This window comes from Pseudophryne corroboree, chromosome 8 (assembly GCF_028390025.1).
Source record: "Pseudophryne corroboree isolate aPseCor3 chromosome 8, aPseCor3.hap2, whole genome shotgun sequence".
Classification (NCBI taxonomy): Eukaryota; Metazoa; Chordata; class Amphibia; order Anura; family Myobatrachidae; genus Pseudophryne; species Pseudophryne corroboree.
In genome coordinates, this window is record NC_086451.1 from 26,348,800 (window position 1) to 26,363,098 (window position 14,299).

The window sequence follows — 14,299 nt, forward strand, 5'->3', positions numbered from 1 at the left end:
ACATAGGTCCCTAATTGAATTGAGCCCATGGAATGAATTTAAGGAGAAGACAAAGCACATTCCTTTTTCCACCTTCCTTTCAAGGTAGTGCTGTATCCCATGGTGCCTTGACCAAGGACCAACCCACAAACACACCTAAAAGGCTGGCTGCAAGACTTCTAAATAAATGGACATTTTAAAATCAACATACTGTAAATTGTAATTTGTAACTATCTGTTTGGCTGCTGGTAAAAGTTCCCTGCTTACTTAAAATGGGCAAAGCGATCATTATTTGAATGCTTAATATGGAATTTTGTAAGGCGAATGATGAGACATTATAAAGTTTATTAAATTAGTTTTACATCATCATTATTTTGCTTGAATATCAACTAATTAATAAGAATATTTAACAATAATGATGCTAATATTCCCTGACTTGGGAATGGCTGATGTCAAGATTTGTGTATAGCACATCCTTTCCCAACTTGCAGGCAGGTAACTTCCCTTGCCAGAGAATTTCCTGCTACCTTTGGAGTTTGGAAGGGGTCTCCTTAATTTGGGTGACCTCTGGACATTGTGGGGGAGTAGGGTAAATTTCTAAGATACAGGATGTAAAAATATTATTATAATCACTTTATTCCAAGTGCCTTCCTTAATGCCTGTACTACTTCTCTGTTTCTCAGGCTGTAAATGATGGGATTCAACATTGGGGTCATGATAGTGTACAGTACAGCTACCACTTTGACATCTTTGTCCATGGCATAAGTGGATAACGGCCAGATGTAGCTGAAGAGCCCACTAACGTAATAAAGGGCCACCACTGTGAAATGAGAGGCGCAAGTAGAGAAGGTCTTAAAGCGCCCTCGGCTGGAGCTAATCTTTGTAATCTCAGCGATGATCCGGGCATAGCTAGCCAGGATAAAAGTCAGTGGCCCCATCCCAGTGATAAGTACAACTATGAAAAATATTGCTTCAGCAAACTTTTTGCCAGAACAAGACAACTTTAAGAGAGGAGTGACGTCACAGAAGAAATGGTCCACTGTATTGGGACCACAAAAATCAAGATGGGAAATGGAAAAAGCTTGGACTAATGTGTTCCCAAGACCACAAGCCCAGCAAGCTATGACCAACCTGATCCTGACCACTCTACTCATAATAAGCGTGTAGGTAAGTGGGAAGCAGATAGCCACGTATCTATCATAGGCCATCGCTGCCAGAAGGTAGCACTCGGCCACCACAAAGAGTTGGAAAAACAAAAGTTGGGTGACACATTCGGAGTAGAGGATGGTCTTCTGGGCAGTAAGAAGGATGGATAGGAGCTTGGGGACAGTTATAGAGGAAAGAATGATGTCAATGATGGAGAGGTTGGCCAAGAAGAAGTACATTGGCGTGTGCAGTCGTTGGTCCAAGGAAATCAGAGAGAGAATCATTATGTTACCAATCACAGTGGTCAGGTAGATGCAGAGGAACATGAGGAAGAGGAGAAGTTGAGGTTCTTCAGATTCAGATAATCCAACAACCAGGAATACGGACACAGATGATTTGTTTTCCCTGACAACTTTTTCCATTGGATCACTGTTGGTCTGAAAGATAGAAAGAATCTTTATAAGAATATTATCTCTCTATTAAAAGTGATTGGTTGAGTTATGTAAAGTTTGTATGCTCCTATATCATAACAGTATATTGTGCTCTTGGAAAAGTTTAATTTTGGGCTCAGATTTGCTCCTAATTTTTGTCTCTTCATTGTATCTAGAATGTATGTATTTTTTATACAACACATAAACAAAAGGATCTATTTTCTAAGCCTTGGAGTTAGATAAAGTGGATGGAGATAATTACCAGACAATCAGCTCCTAACTGGCATATTACAGGTTGTGTGTGAAAAATGACAGTTAGGAGCTGGTTGGTTGGTAGTTTATATCCATCCACTTTATCTCTCTCCAAGGCTTAGTACATAGACCCCCAAATTACAGATAATTGCCCACTGATCCACACATTTATTCCAAAACCACCATTGTGTAGCAAATAGCAAAATTGTGCGGCTGGCACTTTTCGTGTTTTGTGTTTTGGTTTTAGTTCTAATTCCACTTTCGTGTTTTGGCTTGGTTTTGCCAAAACCACCCTTTTGTGTTTTGGTTTTGGATCTGGATGATATTTGAAAAAACATAAAAACAGCTAAAATCACATAATTTGGGGGTAATTTTGCTCCCACGGTAGTATTAACCTCAATAACATTCATTTCCACTCATTTCTAGTCTATTCTGAACACCTCACACCTCACAATATTGTTTTTAGGCCTAAAAGTTGCACCGAAGTGGCTGTATGACCAAGCTAAGCGACACAAGTGTGCGGCACAAACACCTGGCCCATCTAGGAGTGGCACTGCAGTGTCAGACAGGATGGCACTTTTCAAAAACTAGGCCCCAAACAGCACCTCATGCAAAGATGTAGAAGAGGTGCAATGAGGTAGCTGTATGACTAAGCCAAGCGACACAAACAATTGGCCCATCTAGGAGTGGCACTGCAGTGGCAGACAGGAGGGCAGATAAAAAAAGTCCCCAAACAGCACATGATGCAAAGAAGAAGGAAAGGTGCACTGATGTTGTTGTATGACTAAGCTAAGCGACACAACCACCTGGCCCATCTAGTAGTGTCATGCAGTGGCTGAATGTCGAGAGTGGGACGCAATTGTTCGGTCCACTGACAGCATCTCCAGCACGCCCCTGTCCTTTTTTAAAAAATTCTGCAATTGGTGGACTTATATGGCAGTTCCCCAGCACTAATACAGCGGTACCCCTGGACTCATATGGCAGTGTCAGACAGGATGGCACTTTTCAAAAACTAGGCCCCAAACAGCACCTCATGCAAAGATGTCGAAGAGGTGCAATGAGGTAGCTGTATGACTAAGCCAAGCAACACAAACAGTTCCAACTGGAATTATACGTCCAAATCACTGGGATTATACATCCAAATCACTGGCATTAATTGGCAAAATCACTGTAACTAATAATTATACGTCCAAATCACTGGAATTATACTGCAAAATCACTGTAATTATACGTCCAAATCACTGGAATTAATTGGTAAAATCACTGGAATTAATAATTATACGTCCAAATCACTGGAATTATACTGCAAAATCACTGGAATTATACGTCCAAATCACTGGAATTAATTGGCAAAATCACTGGAATTAAAAATTATACGTCCAAATCACTGGAATTAATTGGCAAAATCACTGTAATTAATAATTATATGTCCAAATCACTGGAATTAAATGCAAAACCTCGGTATCGCCTGCCTAGTGAAGTGGAATCTAGATGGGATTTGGACACAATATCTCCATCATTTGTCTAAATCCCACTGCACTAATGACGGGTACCGGACGCACGTCTAACACCAACATAAGTGTCAAGGCCATCATCATGTGAAGCAGAACCACTAGTCATGAACATAGGCCAGGGCCGTTCCTTGCCACTCCGTCTCGTAAATGGCATATTGGCAAGTTTACGTTTCTCCTCACACCATTTAAATTTCTTTTTTGGGTCTTTTTACTGAACTTTGGCTTTTTGGATTTTACATGTCCTCTACTATCACAATGGGCATTGGCCTTGGCAGACGACGTTGATGGCATTTCATTGTCTATGTCATGCTAGTGGCAGCAGCTTCAGCACTAGGAGGAAGTGGTTCTTGATCTTTCCCTATTTAAGCCTCCAAATGTTTGTTCTCCATTATTCGCTCATTGCAGATTTTCGCTATACAGCGATGATGCAAAAATCGTAATTTCTGCGCATGCGCATGGGCCTCAGTGCGCACGCGCAAAGTACTTTTACTCAAAACTATGCAGTTTTACACAAAGCAGACCGGCGCTTTGCAGTCGCACTGCTGATCAGGTAGTGATTGACAGGAAAGGGGTGTTTCTGGGAGGTAACTGAGCGTTTTCCGGGAGTGTGCTAAAAAAAATGCAGGCGTGTCAGGTAAAAACGCAGGCGTGCCTGGGGAAACAGGGGAGTGGCTGGCCAAACCAGGAACCAAACAGTCTGCAGTGATCGCAATCTAGGAGTAGGTCTGGAGCTACTCAGAAACTGCAGGAAAAGATTTTACTGCAATTCTGCTAATCTTTCGTTAGCAATTCTGCTAAGCTAAAATACACTCCCAGAAGGTGGCGGCCTAGAGTGTGCATTGCTGCTAAAAGCAGCTAGCGAGCGATCAACTCGGAATGAGAGCCAATATGCGGCACAAGAGAGCATACCCCCTACACCTCACAGGGCAAACCCTGTAAAAATTATTTGGATTAAATATTAATAACCCCTTTATTTGGAGTAAATAATATACAGCAAAGGACAGCACCACTGAACTTATATGGCAGCACCACTGGACTGGATTTATACGGAATTAAATGGAGTTATATGGAATTATACGACAGGATAACTGGAATTATATGGATGTATCACGGGAATTATACGGCAATATCACAGGAATTATACGCCAGTATCACGGGAATTATGCGCCAGTATTCCGAGAATTATATGACAATATCACAGGAATTATACGGCAATATCACAGGAATTATACGCCAGTATCACAGGAATTATACGCCAGTATTAGGGGAATTATACGGCAATATCACGGGAATTATTTGCCAGTATCACGGGAATTATACGCCAGTAACACTGGATATATGGCAGTAGAGGACACCACCACTGTGACTGGTCACTGGACTGATGCTGCACAAGACACTGACTACACTGGACTGGACAGCACAACACAACACAGCACTACTTTATACAGCTACACTGGATATATGGCAGCAGAGGTCACCAACACTGTGACTGGCTGGACTGATGCAGCACAATACACTTACTACACTGGACTGGACTGAGCAGCACAACACAGCACAAGACTCGACACCCCACTTTCCAGCCCCCCATTATCATGTAGTGTAAAACCACCAGAACAGAGATACCTTGCAGGGGCTGGTGGCAAATGTAAGTAACTGAGCTCTCTACATTTCTATTATTATGTAGGATGTACGTCTCTTTTGCTGGCATATTCACAGTGTGCTGAGGGAATTTGTTTTTTCTTGTTAAGATTGTATATGTGCTGCCAGGATCCCTTTCACAGTTACTGGGATCTGTGTGTGTGGGGTTGGAAGAAGCACAGAGAAAGCTAGAGGACATTTGCTATCTTCTTCCGACTGTATTTATCATCATGTCCAACACATACTTGCTAACTTTTTAAATGTACCTTCTGGAGTGTCCCTGGAGGTTGATGCCATGGTGGAAGGTGTGGGGGATGTGGTGCCATTAATTGCATAATCGCAGCCCTAACCTTCACCATGCAATTCCACAATTTGCTTCATTGTTCATCTGGGCATAACCACAACGACGCATTTCACCGTGAATCATGTTATCAAGCCCTCAGGCCACTGGACTACTCTCCAGGGAACCAGGAAAGCTGCTGGATATTTGTGAGATCCCAGATGTTCTGGGAGAGTAGGAAAGTGTGGTCCAATAATGAGCCGATCAATTTCAGATGGTTCATTATCGGGTATTGTGGTCACCTTAGGAGCAGACACTTTGGGATATATAGAATGGATAGTTAGATCAGCATGAGTTGGCAATTCTCCCAGAATCAATACATTTTATTATATATGATGGTCATAATAATAATAATAATAATAATAATAATAATATCATCATCATCATTAATTTCTATATAGCTCCATAAGTTTCTATTGTGCTTTAAAATCGGTAACAAAACATAGATTATAATTCTCATTTATATTTAATGATTGAATAAATAAAAAATAAAAAAAATCTAAAAATATACAAAAGTCAGTTACCAAAAATGGTAGTATTTATTGAGAATTAAAAGCAATTAAATATCAAAATAAAAATACACCAGTCTAATATGGCCAGCTATCCAATTCTGTATCCTCCAGCCAATTAGCGACCAATATGCATCTATATGCAGGCTTTCATGAAACTTATAGACTGACGCATTTCATCACGAACTGACTGGTTTTAACAAATGCAAGTCTATTTCCCAAAGTTTAGGGTGGTAACATATATGCTTGTTGTCCAATCTGCACATTTTTCGACCAGTCCAGCTGGAATTAATTAATTTAGAAGTTAATTGTTCATAGTCATGCTCAATCCATAAAATGTAATACAAAAGCAATCTATTTTACTCAGAGATGAATTTATTATTATAGACACGGTAATGATTAGAGGAACAGTTATTTGGGAAACCTAATATTACGTTATACATATATACAAACTTTATTTTATCATATACAGTCAGTGTCGCCAAAGGGGGGAGGGAGCACTCTACCCAGACTCGGCATGTAGTAGGGCAGCAGCGAGCAGTCATTCCTCCCTCTCCTGCCCCCAGCAGCCCGGAGTCTCAGTGATGTCACCGGACCCTCCCCACTACCTGGAGAGCAGGGGAGCTGAAAGGAGGCTTACAAGAGCATGGGGCAGACAGAAAGGGTACAGAGTAATGGGTCATAGAGGAAATTGATCACCCCCAAAGGATAGGCACATGGCAACCTCCCCTGTGGAGCGTCCAGCACTGAAAATACTTTTTATAATACATTATCTTATAAGGGGGCGTGGACATGCCTCCAGTTATGTCACGCCCCCAAAACAGTACCGGGGCCCGCCCAGGCTCAATGGCCCTGTATACAGTGTCATTTTATTCAGTAAAAGCCTTTTATAAACCAAACTGTAAAGGAGAACACATTCATGAATATGTAAAACTACAAAACCACTATGACTAGAACATATTCATATTTCAGCACATATTAATTACAACAGATTAAACATTTCAGCGGTGCAAAAAACGCTAGCGAGCGATCAGGTCTGCATTAGGCCCCTAGTTTTATGTTCTCAATTAGGAGCATACAAAAATTCTGGATATCCAACGAAAGCGGTGGACACCCTTTTTCTAACTCAAAGGCAGACCCCATAGGTTATTTTTTTTTGAAGGCTGCTACACTGTGAAATTGACGATGCTCTGGAATACGAAGCATTCTGGATCTCTGCCTCGTTTTTTGTACTGAAATTTAGAATTAAGCTGGGACACGACCCTCTCCATCACTAAATCCCTCTCTGCATTTTAAATCTGTCCCACCTGCAGTGTTTACAGGGTTTTACCAAGGTGTAAAACAATCCTTTTCCTGATTCAGTCAGACTCCGTGTTTATTTGCTAAACAAAAAGTGTATTCTCTGACGCTGTTGAGCTGTAGACCATAGGTGATAAATATATCAACCAATCAGCTCCTAACTGACATTTTTCAAACACATCCTGTAACATGACAGTTGGGAGCTGATTGGCTGGTACTTTACCACTGTGTAATTTATCACTCTCTAAGGCTTGATAAATATGAGCCACAAATATCACTAAGTATACCACTAAGGGGCTGATTTATCAACAAGTTTTATCATCCAAAAATTTTTTTTTACTCTTCGCATATGATAAATTGTGATCCAGCCAATCAGCTCCCAACTGTCATTTTTCAAACACATGATAGGAGCTGATTGGCTGAAGCACATTTATCATACGCATCAAGTTTTAAAACTTGTTGCGAGATTTAATAGCCTGCAACTTGTAATCTTGCTAGAAAATGACCAGAAAAACTTGCAAATAAAATAGGCGCCTCTGGCCGGCGAGATTGCTCAACTCGAATATATTTGATCCTGGGCAGACCATAACAAACATTCAACATACATATTATTTTGCCACCAATTAAGGGGCACCAAAAAACAATAAATACCTTGATGGGACATAATTATTTCATTAATTTACTATTGGAGATTAATGTTGAAAAAACAAGAACATTTTAAATTGTGAGCTCAATAATATTTTTATGTTAATTTAGGTCAAATTAATAAATTAATGATAGAAGGACATCCACGCCGGCAGTCATTGTGCTACAAGCTTGTAATATAACTGCTGCTTCTACCATTAATTAATCATTAAGAAATTAATTAAAATGGCCCTTATTAACATAAAATATTGTTGTCTACATAATTTTAACTGTTATTATTTTTTAAACATTATTCCCTGTAATAAAAAAAAATCTTTAAATAATTATGGCTCATCAATATTTTTGGTGGCCTTTAATTGAGTATAAATTAGTGACAAAGTAGTTCATATGTTTAATGTTGCTCTTTATTATATTTTGTAGGACAGATGGCCCACAATGCATGTAGTCTGAGTGTTCTCGAATTTTCAGCGTGTTTCTGGCGAGTCAACCTTTTCTTACCTGCCATAAATTATTTTTAATACTACGAAGAAAAGTCTCCTTCTGTTACATCTGGCGACTCTGGGGTTAATTCAGAGTTAATCGCAGCAGCAAATTTGTTAGCAGTTGGGCAAAACCATGTGCACTGACTGCATGGGGGGCAGATGTAACATGTGCAGAGAGAGTTAGATTTGGGTGGGTTATTTTGTTTCTGTGCATGGTAAATACTGGCTGCTTTATTTTTACACTGCAATTTAGATTTCAGTTTGAACACACCCCACCCAAATCTAACTCTCTCTGCACATGTTACATCTTCCTCTCCTGCAGTGCACATGGTTTTGCCCAACTGCTAACAAATTTGCTGCTGCGATCAGGTCTGAATAAGTCCCTTTGAGTGGAAAGTCCTCAGAATCTCGCAGCGATTTCCAGCGAATATAAAACTGGCCTAAAGTTCGCACCTTCTACCAATCCCCCAGAATGTAGCTTAGATGAAATACAAAGTGTATATATTATATGAGTGTATATTATATTGTTATGATTCCTTACAGCCCGTGGCTTATGCGTGATGTATCAGGTGCCATACTCACAGTCTCTCCTGCTGTCTCCGGCGCTGCTCTGCCCCCTGCTCTCCTATGTACATACACAAAGCCCTCCGGAGCAGATCCCCCATGACATCGCAACGTGGGATCTGTAGATAAACAGCTTTCTAACAATGAGCAAATCTTTAACACATAGTGCGCCTGATTCATGTACGCAGCTCCGAATGTGGACGGATCAAAGATTTTTTTTTAGCAAATTGCAAATGTGTCCCAGGCTGCAGACGCGCCTTAAAGCCTCAGAGCGCTTACAAGCCATTCTGAGCGGTACGCGTCTTGTCACTTCCAGAATTGCATCCGCATTACGTGAGACTCAGAATCGGGCAATTCATACACAATACAGGACATACCCGGACAGTGTTACTAATAAGGTGCAAAGTTGCATTCACTGAGTAAAAGGAAAATACACTACGCCACAGGACAAAATGAGTTTTAATGAAGTGCAAATCAATTTACACATTATATAGGAGGGGGCAGTACCAGTGCTCTATTCTCCCCCTGCATGAGGGCTGCAAGCTGCTGCAGTGCAGGGGTATCCAGGGGTATGGCATTCTATGTACAAAGCTTTGGCGAGAGATAAAGTGGGTGGAGATAAAGTACCAGCCAATCAGCTCCTAACTGTCATACCACAGGCTGCGTTTGAAAAATGACAGTTAGGAGCTGTACGGCTGGAACTTTATCGGTGTCCACTTTATCTCTCTCCAGTGCTCAGTATATAGACCCCATGGTATGCCTTGTGGACACTGGAGTATCCAACACAGCATGCTAACATTGTAGTAATGCGATTTACAGCACTGCGGACATTAGGGGGCTGATTCAAAGGTAGACGCAAACATGGCGTGGCCAGGGCCGGTGCAAGGTTTTTTTGCATCCTAGACAAACTTTCAGCCTAACGTCCCCTAATCTGCAAACGCCCCCACCCCCATCTCCCGGAGGGGAGATGCAGGTGGCACCTAGGTGAGCTGGAGTGAATTGCCTCATTACACATTTACAGAGAAAATGGACAACACTCACGGGGGTCCATTTATCAAGGATCGCATATTCAATATCCCCTGAATATATCATGCAGCACAGGCAGGAACTGGGGCTTCCAAAGGATCCAGTCCCTGCAGTGTGCTGTTGCGGCTGCCGGAACTCCTGCACATGCGTGGTCAGCTAAGACCGCACAAGCACTTAGGCCTCTTATGGGGGAAGGGGTGGTGGGGGGGGGGGGGGGGGGCACGACTCTGCTGGCTACGGTTGCGATTTGTAGCCCATAGGCTACAACGGGCTGCTGCCATCTTCAGATGGCGGTAGCTACAGGGGCCAATATCGGGAATGCATTGCATTCTGGATATTGGTAAATCGGGCAGCTTCGCATTCCCCATAGACACCTACTGGAGACACTTGCTGTGTTCCCTCCTTCTTGCATTCAGGGGATATTTAATATTTGTGGCTAATCCTCAAAAACAGGTGTTTTTTGGGGATATAGCTATAAATATAAAATGATAAATGAGCCCTACAGACTGTTAAAGTGATAACATTTTGTGACTTTCTTCACAATATACTTTCACTTTAAAAGTCCATGAGTGCCGTCTAGTCTTTATATACTGTATAATACTGTATATGGTGTCATGTTGACCGTGGTGCAAGTAGAAAAAAACGTCTTACAGGTACTGTGTGCGTACGTTGAAGGCGTGCGCACAAAAAAATGGGTGTAGCCAAATTCCATATGGGGCGTGGCCAATTAAATGTGGGCGTGATACACATATGGGGAGGGGCAGATACACATATGACCCCCACAGTGCCAGATACACGTTGCCCCACAGTGCCAGATACACGTTGCCCCACAGTGCCAGATACACGTTGCCCCACAGTGCCAGATACACGAATGCCCCACAGTGCCAGATACACGAATGCCCCACAGTGCCAGATATACATTGCCCCCACAGTACCAGATATACATTGCCCCCACAGTGCCAGATATACATTGCCCCCCACAGTGCCAGATATACATTGCCCCCCACAGTGCCAGATATACATTGCCCCCACAGTGCCAGATATACATTGCCCCCCACAGTGCCAGATATACATTGCCCTCACAGTGCCAGATATACATTGCCCCCACAGTGCCAGATACACGAATGCCCCACAGTGCCAGATATACATTGCCCCCCACAGTGCCAGATATACATTGCCCCCCACAGTGCCAGATATACATTGCCCCCCACAGTGCCAGATATACATTGCCCCCACAGTGCCAGATATACATTGCCCCCACAGTGCCAGATATACATTGCCCCCCACAGTGCCAGATATACATTGCCCCCACAGTGCCAGATATACATTGCCCCCCATAGTGCCAGATATACATTGCCCCCCACAGTGCCAGATATACATTGCCCCCCACAGTGCCAGGTATTCATGAAGCAGCCCCCCTTCCCCTGCTCACCGCTACTGCTGTCCTGTCTCCCGTGTGTGAGGGGAGGAGAGCGCAGCCTGCGCCTATCCTTCCCCTCAGTCTCCCCCGGGTGAGTTCAATTCAGCGCCAATCCGTGAGCCAATCAAAGCTCCGCGAGCTCTGATTGGCTCACGGGCAGCGCTGATTTGAACGAAGACATTGAGGAGCAGGAGAGGCGCAGGCTGCGCTCCCCTCCCCTCATATCAGCGGTAGCGAGCAGCGGCCCGTCGGTGTGGGTACGGCGTACCCACGGGGAAATTCTTAAGGGTACGCCGTACCCACCCGTACCCGCATACTTGCACCGCTGCATGTAGAGATATTTCACTGGGGTTGGATATACCGACAGTGGCATCCTGACCACCAGAATATCAATAATTTTAAATAAATTAATTAACCTTACCCCTTCCCCTGACCCTCCCCGCAGCCTAACCCTAACCCTGCCCGGCATACTAACATTCAGGATGCTGGCTGTCGGGATTCCGGTGTCGGCATTTCTGACTTGCGTCTGGATTCTGCACATACATATATATGCACAGACATACATATATTTGTGTTCCATCCCCCCATCTGTAAGTTCATTACTGACCCGCATACAGAAACATCCTTCCGTTTTTTGCTGGATGAATTCAGTGGTGCCCTCTAGTGGTTGGTGCCCCTAGGCAGCAGCCTAAAGCTGCATAATGGCAGAGCCGTCCCTGGGCATGGCTCTGTCTCTTTGCAGTTGTCCGTCTGCGTCTTTATGCTAATGACGCTACAAAGCCCTCCCCTGGTGTACATCCATGTATTGAATGCACAGGGACTGATATGCCCACTGTGAGCCATTGTTAATTTTGACGAGAATTTCAAATTTAGTTTTAGTCTTAGATTCTTATTTAAAATTGTAGTTTGTTCAATATCACATTTTATTCTCTTTTTTATTTTTATTTTTTCAATCAATATTTAGTCAGTGGTTCTCAGTTTTCATTTGGCCTATTTTTAGTCAATGTTTAGTCATAACTTTTGCAGTTTAATGATACTGTAATGGATTTTGCTGAAGAACATTTCTCTAAAATTCCCTTGAGAAGTTAGCATAGCTTTACCTATGTGTTTTGTAATCTAGGCTCAGTGGGCTGACAATGGGGGTAATTCCAAGTTGATCGCAGCAGGAAATTTTTTAGCAGTTGGGCAAAACCATATGCACTGCAGGGGAGGCTGATATAACATTTGCAGAGAGAGTTAGATTTGGGTGGGTTATTTTGTTTCTGTGCAGGGTAAATACTGGCTGCTTTATTTTTACACTGCAATTATGATTGCAGATTGAACTCACCACACCCAAATCTATCTCTCTCTGCACATGTTATATCTGCCTCCCCTGCAGTGCACATGGTTTTGCCCAACTGCTAAAAAATTTCCTGCTGCGATCAACTTGGAATTACCCCCAATGTGTTACATACTGAGTCTGATTTACCAAAGTGCTCCCATATATCATTAGTAATCTAGTCTCCTCAGGCTGAGAATGTGTTAGATACTGAGGGGTAAATTTACTAAGCTCCCGATTTTGACCGAGATGCCGTTTTTTCATCAAAGTGTCATCTCGGTAATTTACTAAGCAATAATCACGGCAGTGATGAGGGCATTCGTAATTTTTTGCAAGTCCAAGAAAAAAATTACGAATGAATACACCATCGGTCAAAACGCGGCTGTTTAAGTATGAATCTCGGTAATTTACTAAGAAGTGCAAAGCAAAAAAAAAAAAAACACTGCCGTGAAAAATTACAACTCGTAAAAAAGTGCAAAAAAAAAACAGACCTGCTTTTTTTTCCCGTGATTGGATAGGCATGCAGGGATCCATGAGATCCGTGCATGTATATCAGTGGGAAGGGGTGGGAAAGTTGTTATTTTATTAAAAAAAATTGCGTGGGGTCCCCCCTCCTAAGCATAACCAGCCTCGGGCTCTTTGAGCCGATCCTGGTTGCAGAAATATGGGGAAAAAATTGACAGGGGTTCCCCCATATTTAAGCAACCAGCATCGGGCTCTGCGTCTGGTCCTGGTTCCAAAAATACGGGGGACAAAAAGAGTAGGGGTCCCCCGTATTTTTAAAACCAGCACCGGGCTCCACTAGCTGGACAGATAATGCCACAGCCGGGGGTCACTTTGATATAGTGCCCTGCGGCCGTGGCATCAAAAATCCAACTAGTCACCCCTGGCCGGGGTACCCTGGGGGAGTGGGGACCCCTTCAATCAAGGGGTCCCCCCCCCCCAGCCACCCAAGGGCCAGGGGTGAAGCCCGAGGCTGTCCCCCCCCATCCAATGGGCTGCGGATGGGGAGGCTGATAGCCTTTTGTGATAATGAAAAGATATTGTTTTTAGTAGCAGTACTACAAGGCCCAGCAAGCCTCCCCCGCATGCTGGTACTTGGAGAACCACAAGTACCGCATGCGACGGAAAAACGGGCCCGCTGGTACCTGTAGTACTACTACTAAAAAAATACCCAAAAAAAGACAAGACACACACACCGTGAAAGTAAAGATTTATTACATACATGCACACAAACATACATACATACTTACCTTATGTTCACACGCAGGTCGGTCCTCTTCTCCAGTAGAATCCAAGGGGTACCTGTTGAATAAATTCTACTCACCAGATCGCGGGTCCCAGGCTCCTCGGGGCATCCATTTGTAATCCACGTACTTGCATAAAATAAGAAAACGGAAAGCCGAGCCACGAACTGAAAGGGGCCCCATGTTTTCACATGGGACTCCTTTCCCCGAATGCCAGAAACCCACTCTGACTGATGTCTAAGTGGGTTTCTTCAGCCAATCATGGAGCGCCACGTTGTAGCACTCTCCTGATCGGCTGTGTGCTCCTGTACTGTATGACAGGCGGCACACGGCAGTGTTACAATGTAGCGCCTATGCGCTCCATTGTAACCAATGGTGGGAACTTTCTGCCCTGCGGTTGACCTAAAGTGACGTCACCGCTGAGCAGAAAGTTCCCACCATTGGTTACAATGGAGCGCATAGGCGCTACATTGTAACACTGCCGTGTGC

General features: G+C 43.3%; 1 protein-coding gene across 1 annotated transcript; it reads right to left on the minus strand.

The window, feature by feature from the left end:
• Positions 1-608: 608 nt before the first annotated feature.
• LOC134949709 (olfactory receptor 5A2-like) lies at positions 609-1,547 on the minus strand. Its single transcript, XM_063938465.1, has one exon. It carries the CDS (start codon positions 1,545-1,547, stop codon positions 609-611), a length of 939 nt encoding a protein of 312 aa, XP_063794535.1.
• Positions 1,548-14,299: the final 12,752 nt, after the last annotated feature.